Source organism: Canis lupus, chromosome 20 (assembly GCF_011100685.1).
Source record: "Canis lupus familiaris isolate Mischka breed German Shepherd chromosome 20, alternate assembly UU_Cfam_GSD_1.0, whole genome shotgun sequence".
Classification (NCBI taxonomy): Eukaryota; Metazoa; Chordata; class Mammalia; order Carnivora; family Canidae; genus Canis; species Canis lupus.
This window is the reverse complement of record NC_049241.1, coordinates 32,731,273-32,749,494: the sequence shown is the minus strand read 5'-3', so window position 1 is coordinate 32,749,494 and position 18,222 is coordinate 32,731,273. Positions and strand designations below refer to the sequence as shown.

General features: G+C 45.1%; 1 protein-coding gene across 1 annotated transcript in view; it reads left to right on the top strand.

Annotated features, from left to right (window-relative positions):
- The window catches only part of FLNB (filamin B), a 138,270-nt gene that overhangs the window by 41,032 nt on the left and 79,016 nt on the right, over positions 1-18,222 (top strand). The window contains 1 exon segment of the mRNA XM_038566049.1: positions 15,723-15,971. Coding sequence (XP_038421977.1) covers positions 15,723-15,971 — 249 coding nt within the window.

Sequence of the window (18,222 nt, the reverse complement as noted above, 5' to 3'; positions counted from 1 at the left end):
TAAAAAAAAAAGAACTTTTGTGTTTATTTATTTGTTTGCATTTGCTGTATTATTTAGCCATGACTCACTCCTTTTACAATTGACTGATTTCTTAGCAATTTTAATGTATACTTTGGAATTCTTGGGATGTGAGAAAATGAACCTATAACTCATTTTCAAATGTACTGAAATTTCTGTAGATATCAACCATAGATCACAATTAGTGAGGAAGATAATGCTAATCCAGGCATTTAATAAAACATTTATTAATTTCAGTTTCTTTTATTTTTTTTTTTATGTTTTGGAACCAATTCCTCCCCCCTAACCCTCCAACTTTCAGATTGTTTTGCATGTCACTGAGAAGGAGCTGTGTGTGCCTAAGGGCTGTGAGGCTCCTGCTGGAGCTTGTGGAAAAATTTTGGGAAGAGTTAAGAGTTCCTGATCTGTAGATTGAGACAGGGTGGCTAGTAAAGGGGGGCCTTCCATTAGCTGAGGGCTGCTGTGCTAGGGATCAATTTAGAAGTAGCCAGGGAGACTGAGGGAGGGAAAGGTTTTGGTGGGAGATGGTGGTCAAGGATGAGTCCACTCGGGTTTGGTAGTTGGTTGACTAAGTTGGTGGTGGTCTGGTAGGTCTGTGAACCACTGGTTTCTGATCAGTTTGTCTGGTTGATTGTTGGTTGCTAGGTGCATTGATGAGTGGGTGGTTGTTGATTGGGTAGTAGGTGGCAGTGGTCCCTGCCCCCACCCCCCCACCGCCACCTTTTGCTTTTCTTTCCTATATGATCAGCATCATGCTAGGTACTAGAATCACAATGATGCTAGAGACAGCTTGCTCCCTGTCTGTAGAATGCTTGGATTACAGTTGGCTAAGTCTCAGATTCAGATCCAGCACTTACACAGAAGCTTAGAGAGTGGATTTAATTAGCACACAAGCTGTGTGGCTCGTTGCTATATTGGTATGTTTATGAGTATGTCATCCTTAAGTAGCACTAGGAATGCTACTTGGATGTGTTTCAATTATTATATAAATAATTTTTACTAGCTTTTACTAAATCCCCTGCCCCCATCATCTCCCTCCCTCCCCCCCATTACAGGAAGTTTAGAGCTAAGTGGCCATGGGGTGGGGCTTCTGGAAAGTTTCCCCTGTTCACATAATTTGATACTGCAATTGGTCCCATCAGGGCAACTCCCCTTTTCTGCTGCATTAAGCACTGGTCCAAATTACCAGGTTTCATCTCTGACTCTTCCCACTTGGTGTAATACATTGTCTGCGGATAAAAATTTTGACATTAGAAGCTCTAAAGCAAACCCAGAAAAGAGGAGGCTGCTTTTGGCCTGGATCCCTCTAAATCATTACCTGTGTTTAAGAATTACAGTTTGCACCAGAACAGTAAGATGTTTCTAGTGTAGTTTTTTTTAAAAATATTTTATTTATTTATTCATGAGAGGCACAGACAGAGAGAGAGAGAGAGGCAGAGACACAGGCAGAGGGAGAAGCAGGCTCCATGCAGGGAGCTTGACATGGGACTCGATCCCGGGTCTCCGGGATCACGCCCTGGACCGAAGGCAAGCGCTAAACCGCTGAGCCACCCAGGGATCCCTCTAGTGTAGTTTTTAAGTGAGTTAGGGTATCACCAGAATTTCATAAACATCGTAGTTAAGGGATATACTTCCCTTAACCCCCCCCCTTTAGCCCCCTTTGTTAGGAGCGATGTTTTGAGAACCCAATTCTATTACCCTTTATCTGCAAAATTCATTAGTTACAAGGTTTTATTTATTTATTTATTTATTTTTTTATTTTTAAAGATTTATTTATTTATTTATTCATGATAGACACAGAGATTGAGAGAGAGGCAGAGACACAGGAGGAGGGAGAAGCGGGCTCCATGCTGGGAGCCCAACGTGGGACTCGATCCCGGGACTCCAGGATCGCGCCCTGGGCCAATGGCAGGCGCTAAACTGCTGAGCCACCCAGGGATCCCGCCAAGTTATAAGGTTTTAGATTCATAATCACTACCATCAAAATAGTTGTAGATCAGAGAAAGTCTCAATAACTTATTTCCTGTCATCTTCCTTTTGCACCCCTTGCCTGTCTCCTTCACTCCACATCTACCAGTTTTATAAAACATAATCTCCAGGCCTATGAGTGTTCAGGAAAAGTTTGTAGATGTGAAGGGCAGTTTGAGGCAATATTTCCTGAAGTATCTTCTGGACACTATTAAAGTCCTTTGGGAGTGTATTAAAAACAGTTCCCTAATTCAGAAAGTTGGGAAATGCTGTGTAGCACCCTAGTGCTCTTAGAGATCCTCAGTGTGCATTTGCATTGTATACATAGACCACATCTTCTTTATCCATTCATGTTTCAATGGACACCAAGGCTCCTTCCACAGTTTAGCTATAAAATTTTTCAATTCCATTTATCCCCAGCTTATTTGATCACAGGAGCTGTTGTCTTAGAAAACCAGCTAATGTCTTTTTGAAGATATGTTACACAAGATGACAGTAGGTGTTACACAAACTTCATTTAAAAATTGTAACTGTAAAAAAAATTGTAACTTATGTATTTTCACATGTAGTGTAAAAATAACATGACTAGGGTATGTTTTTTATATATATACACGTATACATGTATATATAAACACATACATATATATGTAAATTTTGTGTGTGTGTGTGTGTGTGTGTACATAAATAAACTCGGCTGAGGGAAAAAAAAATGTGAATTGATTTAAGGGAAACAACTCCTGGTAAATGGTCCAAGTGGTAAAAGGATAGGACCAAATTTATGAGTGTGGCCAGAGGGACAAATCTTCTTCAAGGCCAAGTTTAACAGAGTTGGTGTTTTGCTAAGCCAGGAGGTGGCTTCTAACTCAAGTGCAAGACTTTTTAGATAAAGAACTGGTACTGAGGACCCTTGGCCATGGGGCATCAGGTCTTCAGTAACTGCCAGCTGTGGCGAGGGTGATGCCTTTGATATTCAGTATGTGTCACTCGCTTGCCCTGCACTTGGACAGTATATCTCAGGGATATACATCTCAGGGATGTTGGAACTTGTTCCCATTTTAGCAGAAAAGCTGACCTGCTATGTGCCTGGTCTGTTTATTTTACTGCCATGGCCGTTTATTGTGGGACAGAGTTCAGGGGCACTGTGATAAATCTCTTTCAGGATGATGTAACCCATTTATTTCCTATTCAGCTTTTGCCAGTTTAGAAGGCCTTTGTAATATTATGTCTGTGTAGGAGCCTTTTCCTTTGCAGCCCCATCCTGCCCTCCAGGTGGAATGGTCAGCAGCAGATTCTGGAGCTGGGTGACCTAGATTCAAATCCCATTCCACTACTTATGAGCTGCATAACTCATCTTTATAAGCTTATCATTTTTTAAATCTGGAAAATGGGACTAACAGGGGTACCTCCTAAAGCAGCCACGAGAATTCAGTGGACCAGGCCCTCACATATAACTGAGTGGATGGGCCTCTGCATCATGGGAAGGACATTCTTAGGGAGGGTGCCAAGGAGGGAGTAGGAAGGGATCAGGAAGGTGGATAGTTGATTTGTTTGTTTGTTTGTTTGTTTGGCTTGCTAAGCATGTCCAAAGGCAACCAGGTGACTCCCATCTTCTCATAGGGTAACCATCAACATCTTCCACTCTTCTAGCAAGCTGTTTGGAAATGGCAGAGGCCATCTCCTGAGGCAGGGAGACTGCTTGTCCAGTAGAGTATGTGTGGCTGAGGACCGGGAAGGCATTTGGATGGCCACTGTGTGACAACTGAGCAGAAGTGGTCACCAGAAGGACAGCCACCCGGTCCTGCAAAGCCTCCACGTATTCATTTGTTACTTGTTGATAAGCGACCTCAAACATGGTGAAAATCATACACAGTCTAAAAGGATAAGACTGGCTCCCTCGCACTCCTCCTCACCCCCATTCCCTGTTCCTTCTACCCAGAAGCAAATGCAGTTGGTGAACAGTTTCTTGCCTTTTCAAGAGGTTTTCTGTGCATCTGTGAACCCAATTATGTCATTGCCTGGCCACCCCTTTACTCATAGGCGAACCTACTGTACAGATTGCTTTCATCATTTGATACACCCTGTCAGTTTTCCCACATCAGTGCCTTCTACCCACAAGCAGTTCTGTTAAATGAAGAATTCCTTCATGTGTACATTATGTGTTTCTTTTGGGAGGTGTCACAATTTATTATAAAAGTTACGCATGTAATTTAAACTGGGAAAAGAAACTCAGACAACACAGGAGCGTGTCACAAGAAAAAAGAGAAAGCTCGTCTTTTGCAATCACCCCAAGTCTTCTTCCCAGAGAGAGCTAGTGAACACAGTTGGATGTACATGCTTCCAGATTTTTCTGTTCAGATGCAGAGGCATGCCTTTTCCAAAACAGAATTATACATTCTATGCTTTTCTACAAATGGTCCTGTTCCCTTAATACATCACAAAGGCCTGTCCCTATTGGAACAAACATATCTTTCTCATTCTTTTCACTGCCTCCTGTTACTCTCTTATTTGAATGTTCTGTAAAGTTTATTTGACCATTCATTTGTGGGGAGGCATTTTTATACCTTGTTTTTGGTTTTATTCCCTCATGATATTATGGTAATGAGCTGCTTTCATGGTTAAAGAGCACTTCAGTATCCAAATATCTCCCTCCCCCCCATTAGAGAAAGGAATCCCGTTAGGGAACTTTCTTGAATACTTTGTGCTTCATATTGAATTTATTGACCTTGCATTTAATTTTCTGTCAACAGTGGCCCAGGCAGGCTGGCCCCTGCAGACTGCTCAGGAATCTGCTGGAGGAGTTGGGGTGGCCTGCAGATTTTAGCAAACCGCCAGTTCATTCAGGCAGCTCACTGAGCAGAGAACATCTTGATTCTATCAGCCTTAATCCTGGGTCCCTGATGGGGGCTGGCTCTTGTGGTCGTTAGCAGATGGAATGCTCGTCTGTGTTGGAAGGCATAGTTCTGGGGTATTTGGCTCTGAGCGATCTTGAACCAGAGTTGAATGGCATTGAATCTTAGACGATATTATAAAGGGGCACTGTTAGTCCTCGAACTTATGTGTGTTTATAATGTTACAGTAATAATAACAGTAGCTGTACTAGTCTCTGCTGATACGGTGGGTCCCTCATCGGGCAAAACGTGACCTGATTTACTATATTATCTGACAAGCCCTTGACCTGGTGAGTTCAGGTCTGACTCTCAGCTTACAGGTGACCCACCAGAGTTGGGTGGCCAGTGAGTAGCTGTGCTGGGAGGGAAACCTCAACCCTGCCTGCCCCATCGCCGACGCCCTCAGTGTCCCTGGCCCTTGGGTTACTTGGCTAGCGATTATTTCAACAAGTGAGCTCCCCTCTGTCTGGGTGGGTAAGTCCTGCCCCCACGTCCATGCTTTTCCCCCGGGGATGCTGGTGGCATGGAATTCTGGCCCCAAGGAGGAGCCTGGTGTCTGGGCTGAGCAGGCTCCGTTGTGGTGGGTGGCTTGTGTGTCCGGAGGCCGCCTTGTGTAATTTTGGGTTGGAGATTCAAATTCGGGGGTACAGATCCGACAGTGGGGAGAACTGTCTGAAAAGCATCAATACAGGTAAAGCAGGGAATGTGCCCCTCCCTGGATCTGTCCTTTGAGAATTTCTTTTCTTCAAACTTTATCCTTTTTCTGTTGGTAATGATGGGAGCCAGCAGTTATAAATTATTTGGAATTTCCCTTAGCTTGGTCCCTATTCAAGACTTTAAATTGGGAGTTTTGTTCTTTTTATGACTTCACAATCTTTGGGCAGGCTGCCATTTCTGTAACAGGCTTATATGAGTTGTAACATGAGGTGAGCTACGGGGGTGGGGGGATACAAACTGATTTCTCCCCTTTCAAACCAAGGACACCACCTTGATCTTTTTTGTAACAAGGCTCAACTTTTATGTGTCCACAATGGAAAGATGAATACCTGTCCTAGTCATCAGCATTATCATCTTTTACTTTTTACTCTTAATTATAAAAGGAAAAAAAACAAAAACAAAAACAAAACTAACCTCAGGAAACATAGCTTAGAGCCTGAGAGACAAAAGACAAAAAAGGAAAGTTTTTTTTCTTTTTTCTCTGAAAAGATCTTCAATGTTTTGCCCTGGGGCAGGGTTGCAGGGGTGGGGGGGGTGGTTGCGGGTGGGGTGGCAAATGATTTTCATTATAATTTGTTGTCATCTCTTTGTGGAGTGTTGTAGAGCCAATTTAACTTATTATCTTACATAAAAATATCATTTGCATCCAGCTATGGGCCTGGCATTCAGTAGGCAGGAGGTATTTGTTGAGTACAATAACAGATGAATAGAACAACTTGAGCTTCATGTACGTAAGTGACCCTAATTTCTATTCTCCAGGGAAAATATGGAATAATAGGTTTGGGAAATGAAGGCAGAGCTGTATCATCTGCCATCTTCCCTGACTTCCCATGCTGAGCAGTAGGGCATGCATGACGGACCTCCCAGATGCTGGGACACTCGAATCCCCAGTTCCTAGGGTGTAGTAGAGGCTGAGTCATGACTGAGACACGGGGACTAAAATAATCCATGTCTGACTTCTGCTTGCACCACCCAGGCCTTGTGCTGTCACTTTCTGTGCCTTCTATCCACATTTTTCAGCCAGAAACCTTTTGACTGTGGGAATGATTAGAGTAGTTATAGAGACCCTGCCTGTGTTCCCTTCTGAAGCAGACTACTAACTGGCTCTGGGTCCTGGGGCTGAGACCCTTCCTGGGGCTCAGTCTCCTCATCTGTGAAATGTGTGTTCTCTTGCGCCCACTGAATACAGCTGTCTGGCATAATGTGCATGCCAAGTAGGGAGGCTTGGGCTTAAGACAACAGAGAGAATGGGGTTGAAATCTAGGTTCTCCCCTCTGTTACTTGTGGCAAACGCCTCTGTGGACCTCTGTCTTCTCATCTGTAAAATCAGATTATCAGATTAACCATAAAAACGACTCTTCTAGGGTTGTGGTGAGTGATGTGAGGTGATGCACGTGGCACAGGGCCTGGCCCCGGGGGAGCGGTTGGAGGTCTGGTAGAGAGGGAGCTGTTCTAGTAGGGTTGCTCTTGATGTAAGGAGGGGAGGGGCTTAGGAGTCTTTCCAGTTGGCTCCTCCTGCCCTCACGCTTTTTCTCAGGTGGGTCAACCGATGGGCTTCGCTTGTGTGCACAGGGTGAGCCACGAGCTGTGTTTCAGGTGAGGTGGTCTTGCCACATGACAGATCCCTGAGCTGGAGTACTGTGTTCCAGGTGAGCCTGAGCTGGAGTCAGAAGGTGACCAAGACCTCCGTTCACAGCCAGCGTTTATTATTTCAGCTGGACACGTTCTCAGAGTCATCCTGGCTGGAAGCTTGCAGAGAACTTCTGAGCTCACAGTGGGGTTTCCCAGCGCCTCCCAGTGGCTGGACTCTGGGCTCCTCCACTCCCTGCTGAGGCCCAGGGGTCCCTGGGGCGCTTATCGTACCACTCATTCAGGAGGCCTGTGGCTTTGAGATCAAAAACCTCGTGTAAAATACATTGCTTTGACCGTGTAAAATACATTACATTTTTGGAATGTCTTTCCTTTTTTCCTTCTTTCTTTAATCCTTACAACAAGGCTAGAATCCCTGTTCTAACTTTTTAAGGCTATCCCAGGAATACTAGTTGGAAAGGATTTAGTAAACTCTAGGCTTGTTAATATACCTATCTTATGTAGTCCAGTGTGACTTTGTTGCTGTATATAAAGTAATTCTCAGAAGTGATAAAAACTTTTCAAAAGTGGCATTTGGTTGGAAGTCTACTTGGTGATACAAATGCAGCTTTTTTTTTTTTTTTAAGATTTTATTTATTTATTCATGAGAGGCACAGAGAGAGGCAGAGACATAGGCAGAGGGAGAAGCAGGCTCCATGCAGGGAGCCCCATATGGAACTCGATCCTGGGGCTCCAGAATCATGTCCTGGGCCGAAGGCAGCCGCTCAACTTCTGAGCCACCCAGGTGTCCCGCAAAGGCACCTTTTAAATAAAGGATGCCTCTTAACCAGAAAATCTGGTGCTTGGGATATTTTAGGAAGCAGGGTGCTGACCAGAGTATCTGTGATCTGAATGTTCACCCAAAACTCCGTACCAAAATAAAAATAGGGGCACCTGCGTGACTCAGTGGTTAAGTGTCTGGCTTTGGCTCAGGGCGTGTTCCTGGGGTCCTGGGATTGAGCCTGCTTCTCCCTCTGCCTATGTCTCTGCCTCTCTCTCTGTGTCTCTCATGAATAAATAAATAAAATCTTAAAAATAAAAATAAGGTATTTATGAAATAATTTGTTCCAATTATTCCAGGCAAAAGTTGTCCAACAAGTGAGAGAAAACAGAAGGAATAGTTGGCAAAGTAGGAAATTTGAAGTCTGAGGTTATGCATGAAGAATGTGTTATGGGCCTATAGTAGAAATCTCAAATCAGGGATCTGGCAATGTTTACTCAGTTCTGCTACAGAAGAATCCCAGCCACTGCTCCCCGTGCTGTGCCCAGGGCAGGCACGGCCAATCTGAGTGATTCTACCTCACTGAGTGAGCCTCCATTCCCTGCGCCTGTTCATGGCAGATCTTGATAATAGATTTTCTTGCCTGCTGACCCCAGATAGGGCCTCATAATCTTTCTCAACACACTGAAAGAGTTTTTACCTCACATGCCAATGCCATTTGCCACCCCTGGTCTATTATGCCATCTCTTGAAAAATTACTGATATAAAAAGGCCTTCCACATGGTCTCTTGATTAGCTGAACCTTAACATTGTAAGGTATAAAAGTTGTTAACTTAGGCAGCTCCTTTGTCATCCTTGAGAGTTCCTGAGGATGACAAAGGATCGGAAATCCAGCTGACCTGAGTGCCTCCATCCACCCTTACTTTATTGTGGTCTGTATTTCATCTTACCGATAGAAATAGGCCCATGTGACTCCAGGACTGCAAGGCCCAGAACATGCTCTTGTTATAATTAAACTGCTGTAACAAAGAGTTTTTTTTTTTTTTTTTTTTTAACCCAAATACAGTGACTTTTTTCAGCATTCAGGTTGGCAGGGCACCATATTCTGGGATCCAGGTTCCTTCTGTCACCTTGCCTGGCCTCCCCTAGGGCAGGTCAAAGCTAAGTGACTGTCATGTCAGGGGCTCTGGCTGGCAGTAGCAGGGAGTGCTTGGAGGAGGCGTGTTCCTGCCCAGGGCCCTGAAGTGATGTCACACTTCCTTCTGCTCACTGCCCACTGGCAAAGCAGCCATGCTGCTGAGCTGCAAGGGATGCTAGGAAAGGCCATCCAGCTGAAAGCCATATGCCTGGGAGAAGGGGAGGAAGGGATTTAGTGGCCTTCATGCAGTACCCCTCAATCATCAGCAGTGTGAGTCACCAAGTTGTAAGTCTGGCTTGCCTTTTGATGGTTTCAGGCCCTATAGGAGGCCCTAGCAGGAGAGAAACCAGCCAGGCCCCTTCATCCTGCCCAGACACCTCTGGGCAAATCCAGACACCTCTGGGCAGGTACACTGTCCTGCCAAGGTACATAGTCCATCATCTGTAGTATGAATGGAAGGACTGTTACACCCCCAGAAATGCACCCCAATTCTGGACAGCAGGCTGAGATGGTCCTTCCTCCTCATGGTATCTGAGAAGCTGAAGACAGTGATGAACTGCCTTCTTTTAGGTGAGGGTGCCCTCTTGTTTGGATGACCGAGGCCAGCAGTTCAGCTACAGTCTGTGGAGGCTGGGAAAGAAGGCTGGATGGGGAGAAACCAGATGCCAGTGAGCTCCAGTTCTGCTGCCTGGATCCTGGACCCAGGTGATCTGAGCATTGCAGTGTGGGGTTACCTCAGGGCAGCCCTTCACAGGATGCTGCTGTGGTTGGCTCCCCCAAGCAGTCAAGGCTGACAGGAAACCCCAGTGCCAACATGGAGGTCATCCACCTTTAACTACTAAGCTTTCACTTTTCCCTTCTGCCTTTGTCCTCCTTGTCTCAAGTTTGATAAAAGCATGTTGAAGCCAGTGGTGGTAAAGAATAATAGTAATAATGCTAACATTTAATTATGACTGAGTGTGTGGGGGGGGGTTCTGAGTGCTGGGCATGTGTTACCACGTGCAGGTTTCCCGCAGCTCTGTGCTCCCATTCCAGCATGATCCCCAGTTTCCAGGGAAAGTGACTGAGGCACACTAGGACCGGATCACTTGGCCAGGGTTCTATAGCCGGTGGTGCTGCTGAGCCCACACTCATGGAGCCTTAGTGACCTCTCCAGCCGACATCCTGTGCCATGTGCTCTGTTTCCTGCCGGGGGTGCGAGGTGGCCACAGTCTGGAGCAGGTTAGAATTCTGTCTGAAAGTCTGTGCGTGGATTTTTGCATCTGCTCAGCAAGAGGCAGCTCTGTCTCATAGAGCACCAGAGAAGAGAGGGCAGGGAGCCGTGCATATGGCGGCCGTCCCCCAAACAGCCAAGTGTCCATGCTTAGGGGAGCAAATTGACCTCTTCCTGCCTTTGTGGAGCTGACGCTTTGAGCAGGGGAGGCAGACATGGCAGGTGGTTATTTCAGTACAGCTGTCATTTCACTAGAAGAGAAGGGCACATTTATCCAGGGACCTAGTCTAGTTTTGCAGAGTTGGATATAGACGAGGCATTAACCAGGTCAGAAGAGTTGGGGAGAGAGTTCCAGGCTAAGCCAGCTGAGGCCAGACATCCAGGTTAACCCTGGGCAATGTGAAGTTGAGAAGTCAGGAAGGGGCCAGACTCTTTTGGGCTCCTTTTTGTACCATATTCTCTTTCAGGGACGTCTGGCAAATTATCAGTAGTTGGGTTCCTGGATGGTTCTTGGTGTCTATCTGGGGAATCTCAGGCCATATTGGTCTCCCTAAAGCACTAAGCGCTGAAGTGTCCCCGTGGTACTTACCCCATGTCCTAGGTTTACTGCACTGTGCGGGTCAGCCTCCTCCAACAGGAGAGCAGGGACCTCAGAGACTCACTACCCTTCTAATGAATTGCTTGGCTCAGAGAAGTGACACACTGAACATATCCTCCTCCTCCTAATTCATAAGGTACTATCTTTCCTTTTGTTTCCGTCTTGCCTGCAAACCTGGGATTATAGGGCCTGGGCTTCTGGTTCTGGGGAGGTGTGCTGGGCACATGGCAGGTATTCAGCTGTGAGGTGAATGAGTAAGAAAGCAGAGGGAGGTAATATTAAGCACCTACCCCATACGTGGCATTGTACTCAACTCTTGGCATTCTAGAACCCACCTGCTCCTTCCTAACAGCCCTGCAAAGGTGTTGACTGTGATCATTTCCATTTGGTAAATGAGGAAATGTAAAGCCCAGAAAGGATGGACGGATTGTTCAAAGTGGCATAGCTAGTTGAACCGCGGGTTCCAGAGCCTTGCAACCATTGTTGCCACAACTGCCTCTCAGAGGGTAACAGAGATGAGATGGTGAAGAGCAGAGTATGTGGCCAACTCTTCTTCTCTAGGAGGCCAAATCATGGAGTATGGCCTGGGTGCTTTACCCCAAGCATCCTAGAAGGAGCTTTTCTGAAATGTCTACATCTCCTTGATTCCTGTAGTCCTGTGTTAGCTGTTTCTGACCTAGCAGCAAGCTGCTGCATTGTGGCTAATGGATGACCTGTTGTTCTTAGGAGAGCAGAAATGTGGGATGGTGTTCACTCAGGCCTCTTCCTCCCAGCCTCCCACCATGCTGCTCTCAGTAATGGGAGAGGAGGTGGGCACAGTGAATGTGGCAGGCACACGCCACTGGTTGCATGGATCCTGCCCTCCTGATATGAGAGAGGGAAAGAGCACCATCTCCCTTCCTCAGAGGAACTTGTCTACATAGTAGATGTTTCCATGATGCTTCCAAAGATTACCTAAAAATAGCTGGTTCCCCCCACCACCACCCCGTAAATGTGCCCGTTCCTGACTACTGCTCAGAGAGGACTTGGGAACCGGTGTACAAAAGTGACGTGAAGACATTCCATCCTAGAATTTGCAGTAGCTCAAATTAACTTTCTAGCTATTAAAAAAAAAAAAAAGAAAAAGAAAAAAAGCTGCTGCCCTCACTTAGAAGCAATGCTGGATCATTTTAAGTAGTTCCAGAGGGTGTGTGTGGTTTGAGGGTCAGTGTTGTCCAGAGCCAGGACCAGTTACATGGGAGCTGTGATTGGTTGGATCTGGGGAGGAGAAACCTGTGGCCAGGTTCCAACCCACCGACAATCTAAGCAGATTCTAGGAGGTCCGGCAGGCGTGGCGGGTGTTGGCTTATTTTATTCTAGAAAGAGGCTCTCAATGAGGTGGAATCCTGCCAGAGAGTCTTCCAGTTGACTTGGCCTTTCCTCCTTTTACATTTCTGTTCCGTGTTTATATTCGACATAAACATCACAGAGTACACTCACATTTGAAAATCCTGTAGTCTGCTGCGATGGTCCGACATTGACACTGTAATGCTGTGTAGCATTTCATTTTTAAGGCATTGGGAGTCTCCTGTTTCATGTGGGTGGGAAAGAGGGAGACCTTTTGGGCAAGTTGCCATCTTTTTATTGTTCCAAGAGTTCGGTAAAGCATTTGAACCTTCACCTGTCAAAATCACTTTTGGAACAAGGACTGTTCTTTCTCCAGCTTCTTAGAATAGCAGAACCAAAGTATCATTTATCCCAATGAGACCTTAATGGGGGCTTTCCCGTTTGGACACCCACTTTGAATTCATTGGAAACAGAAGTTCTGGGCATTGTATTTTTCATAAATTTGGCCCAGACTTTTACTGGGTCATATTTCCCCCAAAATCTTTTTCAAAAAAGACTCATGTCTCATTCCTTTAGACCAACATGTGTAAGCTGGGTAAAAATAGAGCAAACTGGTTTCATGTTTTGATTTATGGATAAGATCTGCAAGTTTGCATTTGAAAAGCGTTTAACACATAATTCAGGAAAGTTAAATTTTGCAGTCTGATGCTTGTGGCTGTATGAGACTTTTTGGCTTGTTCAGATCCTGCCTGGTGTAAGACCAGACCCTACCTGGTCCACCATGGGTAACCTAACGTAATCGTTAGGTCACACTCAAACTTTACTCTCCTCGTGTTCCTACCCGCCACCTTCTGAGGACTGCCCTTTTCCCTTTAGTTTGAATAAAGGAAACTGGCATGGAAAATCATATGACCTGGAATTTCTTATGAGTGGTAGGTAGTAATTCCGTAATCAATAGCACTTCAAAGACAACCTTATAACAGGACATCTAATAAAAAAAAATTCTGTCACAGTCAAGGACTGTCACTTGGAGAAACATATGGTCTGGTGGGATGAATTCCTTGACTGTCCAAGTTCTGTGCACGGTCAAGTGTTTTATGCAGATGCTTGCTTTTTTATTGACCATAGGACCTCAGAAGTAGAGGTGGCTTCATGGTCATGCGGTACAGGACCCTTCCCTGAGAAGGGTTCTGTGCTTGAAATGCTGAATACTTTTTTGGACAAGGAGCCTTGTATTTTCATTTGTGGCGGGGCCTCGAGTGTTACATGGACTGTCCTGCTTAAAAGTTATTATTTATACAGTTCACTCCAGAGAAAATCTCTGGGCACCTTAACTTTGAGTGGAGTGCTCGAATATAGATTGTCTTACCAGCTGTTCCTGATAATCTTTACTCTGTACAGTTTGACATGATCAACTTTTTTTATGACTGAATCTGCAACCATAAAACTACCTTTGGTTTTTGTGGGTTTGGGTGTGCCCTTTTAAGAGGATCTTTTCTTGTAAGAGGACTGACAATAAACAGGTTCATTAAAAAAAAAGCCTCCACCCTTTTGATTTTAAGTGGCATGCCCTTTACTCCTTATCAGCATGTGTGTCTATTTCTCATGTGGTTGGAGTTGGGTTTCATTAAGTGCAAGCTGGCGTGTGTTTAACCGACATTCAGGTGGTTTGTGGTGGGTGGGTGGGTGGGACAGGGTAAAAAGAGCTCTGAGATGACAAAGGCTCAGTTACTCCCTAGCAGGTGCTCATAGTCCTGGAATGGGGGCTCAAGAGGCTTGGTTTTTGTCTTGAGGGGGCTGTGGCACAGTCACACATGTGCTGGTGGGAGTGAAGCACCACCAACTGTTGGATCTGGCCCTTGAATGATGAGCTAGGGATTGTCCCACAGGAGGATGGGGTGAAGGGTCTTCCCCCTCAAAAAGAATACAGATCACAGGAAGAGGTCCAAGGGGTTCGAAGCAGGATGTGGTCCAGGAATGAGGGGTCTCTGAGTCTGGAGTGTGAACTATGGTGGGAGGGGGTGACAGGGGTGAAAAAGCAGGTTAAGTTTGGGGGTTCTGAGAGTGCTGTGTGTTTAAGGAGTTTGAATGTGGGGCAGTCCGGACCATTGGTGAATTTGAAAGCACAGAACTACCTGATTAGAAAGATAGTCCTGAGGATATGTGAACATAGTTCAGCTTTATGGCTGTTGAGGACTCTGAGAGAGGGGAGGAGGAGCCACATATTTACTGGGAAGGTGGAGGAAAGGATTTGCCAATAGATGTAGGTAGAAATGTTGCAGAAACGACAACCTTGGGTTGAGGGAGAAATCCCTCAAAGATGGCTCTAACATTTTCAGCTTGGGGTCTAGAATGGGGAGGGGGAGAGGTAGCAGAAAGCACGAGAGGGGGGGAGAGAGGGAGGGAGGGGGAGATGGGGTGTAGATAGGAAGGGAAGTGTGTGGGGAGGGGGAGACAGATGGGGAGATAGTTGAGAGGGGAAGTATGGGCAGGATGCAGAGGGAGAAAGTTAGATATGGGGGAATAGATGGGGAAGTGTGAGGGGGGAGGTAGAGGAGGAGAGAATGAAAGAGAGAGGAGATTTTGTTGATAACATTTGGATTTTGATGACATAGGTAGAGTTTGGAAAGAGGACCCAGGACAGAGGGCCGCAGAGAAGCCAAGAGAGTAGAAGATAAAAACCAGCAGCAGTGAGATTCCTAGAGGATTCCTAGAAGGGGCCTGGGTTTGGCGTGTTCTGTTTAGCTGGGAGTGGACTAGAAAGGAGACATGACCTTGGGCCAGACACTTAGCCTCTTGGCAACAGAGACTTTGCCTGGTTGGATTAGTTTAACTATTAAGGACTTTATCTTATAAATGACTAACTTGTGAGAAGAGCAGAGATGGAAATGGTAACACCCAGTGATGGTGAGATTTGAGGAGAAACTGGCCTCTTAAACCTATAGTTGGGAGTGTCAGCAGAAACAACTTTTTATAGGGAAAAAACCATAACGATTAGTGGAAAAAAAATTTCAAGACACATTGTATAGTATAATACAAATTTAGGGCAGCAAACACGCATATATATATATATATATATACATATATATACACACACACACACACACATATATATACACACACACACATATATATATATACGCACATATAATCTGATAGATCACATTCTTTGAGTTAACAGATGGTTGTCTCTGGAATTCAACCACCGTTTTTTTTATTGTCTGTATTTCTGAAATTATTTCTTTAAAATTGAAAAGCTCTTTTTATTATGGGAAATTTCAAACATATGCAAAAGTAGGGATACTAGTCTTATGCGTTCTCATGTATACCCATGATCGAATGGCACTGGTAAGCATATTGGAACTCTTCCCGTCAAGTATTCTGAAGCATATTCTAATATTGCATACTTTCACTCTGGAGTAGTTCTGTGTGGATCTTTAACAGATGAGGATTTAATTTAGAGCCCAGAGGAATATGCCAACCCAAGCCTGTACCTCTCTCCTCAGATAGCAAAGCCATCGTGGATGGGAACCTGAAGCTCATCTTGGGCCTGGTGTGGACACTGATCCTCCACTACTCGATCTCCATGCCCGTGTGGGAGGATGAAGGGGATGACGATGCCAAGAAGCAGACACCAAAGCAGAGGCTGCTGGGATGGATTCAGAACAAGATCCCCTACTTGCCCATCACCAACTTTAACCAGAACTGGCAAGATGGCAAGGCTCTGGGAGCCTTAGTAGACAGCTGTGCTCCAGGTGAGTGTCTGGGGCTGCCTGAGCCATCTCCTTACGATGGGGTTTTATGAGCCCTAAGCCTCTTGGGCTTTCCACTAGGAAAGCTGGGTTTGCTGGAATTGGTGTCTTCTCCTGGTTTTAGCCCATTGTAAGAACAGAGGGAACTTAGAATAGCTCTGTTTACCTTCTAGGTGTATCCATTGACTTTTCGAGCATTGAACTCAGTTGTTTACCCAAATTCCCAATGAAGCCCATAGCTCTTGGAGCAGGCTTTGGTTTAGCTTTCAGACTCGAAAGTCCTGCTTCTTCCCACAGTTGGTGCCTGGTTTCCCATTGACTTCAGCAGAAACACGTGACCCTGTTCTTTGACTTGGCATGAAAATCTAAAAACTTCCATTGAGCGGAAAGTACCCATTTTTATCAACCACTGGGTAGACTGTATATGGCTTCCTCCACCCTTTTTTTTCCTGCACTGCTATGAAATAGTGTTTGGTCAGGATCCAGTTGGAGGTTTTTCCACCCTTTTGTGAGTGGTTGAGTGTACATCAAGGTAGTAATTATCCTCACTGGAGGGTTTAGATTGATGGGTAGAGTTTGCTGGTACATGCTCAGTAGAAAAACCAGAGCCTGTATTTATATGCACCCCCAAAATAGTTTCTAATAAAAAATTGACTCTAATAATCATATTTTCCATTTATAGATATTCTGTATAGCTGGTCACGTTAGTTTTTAGTAAACTAATGGTTCTCAACATGCTGCAAGCAGAACTGGCTTGTCTGATTGGATAGGAAGGAGGATAGGAGGACTGACTTCAGGCCTCATTCTTCCCTGAGAGCCTATAAGCTGATGTTAGCCAGAACTAACTCAGAGTTCAGCATTAGTTAATTTCCTGACATTTTCTTCCTTGCTTCCACGCACAGACACATTTTAAGATATCTCTTTACCAGTTTAAACTTGTGGATATGTACTTCAGTCTTATACTTCTTCTGCTGATGAAGTTTTATTTATTTATTTGTTTTTAAAGATTTATTTATTTATTCATGAGAGACACAAACTGAGAGAGAGGCAGAGACATAGGCAAAGAGAGAAGCAGGCTCCTTACAGGGAGCCCAATGTGGGACTCGATCCCGGATCTCAGGATCATGATCCCAGGTGCCCAACTGCTATGCCACGCAGGTGTCCCTGCTGATGAAGGTTTTAAAGATGATTCTAGGTTTGGGCTCTGGGGCATGTGGACTTTTTTTTTTTTAAGATTATTTTATTTATTCATGAGAGAGAGGCAGAGACATAGGCAGAGGGAGAAGCAAGCTCCATGCAGGGAACCCAATGTGGGACTTGATCCTGGCAGTCTGGGTCACACCCTGAGCCAAAGGCAGGTGCCCAACCACTGATCCACCCAGGTATCCCCGCACGTGGATTTTTGAATTCTGCAGATGCTAGCATATTCTTTTTAGATGTATCTAGGAGTGAGATTGTGATATTGTGACTTATAAGGAGAAATATATATTTCGGTTTTTGTCCCTTTCCTGGCGCAGAGCTCCAAAAACCCTTGGAATTTTGTGAATGATAAGGGCCATGATAATGATTCCTTTCAACCAGACCTGAGTTTTTGTTAATAAGATAACTTTTGGACCACCCCTCAGCATGGAGGTGGGGCCAGGGGAACCAACCAAGTGCTTAGAGAGTTGGAACCTTTAGCCCCACCTCTTGACCTTCAGGGAGGGGGCAGGGGCTAGAGGTTGAGTTAATCACTCATGGCCAGTGATTTAACCAGTCATGCCTCCCTCACATAACGAAGCCTCTGTAAAATTTCTTGAACTACAAATTTTGGGGAGTTTTTGGATTAGTAAACATGTGGAGGTACAAGGAGGGTAGCACGTCTGGAAAGGGGATAGAGGCTCCATACCCCTTCTCTTATACTTTGCCCTGTGCATCTCTTTCAGCTTGTTGTTCTTGAATTGTATCCTTTTATAATAAATCAGTAATCTAGCAATTAAACTGTTTTCCTGAGTTCTGTGAGCCACTCTAGTAAGTGAATTGAGGAAAAGTTTGGGAACCTCCAACTTATAGCAGTCGGCATCTGAAGTGGAGCAAGGGGGCAGGCAGTCTTACAGGATTTAACCCTTCATCTGTGGGATCTGACACTATCTCCACATAGGTAATGTTAGATTTGAGTTAAATTGTAGGATATGCAGCTGGTGTGGCTCCTATACATTTGGTGACCAAAGCAGAAGTATGAAGGTGGTAGGAGGAAAAAAAATCTGCAAAAAGG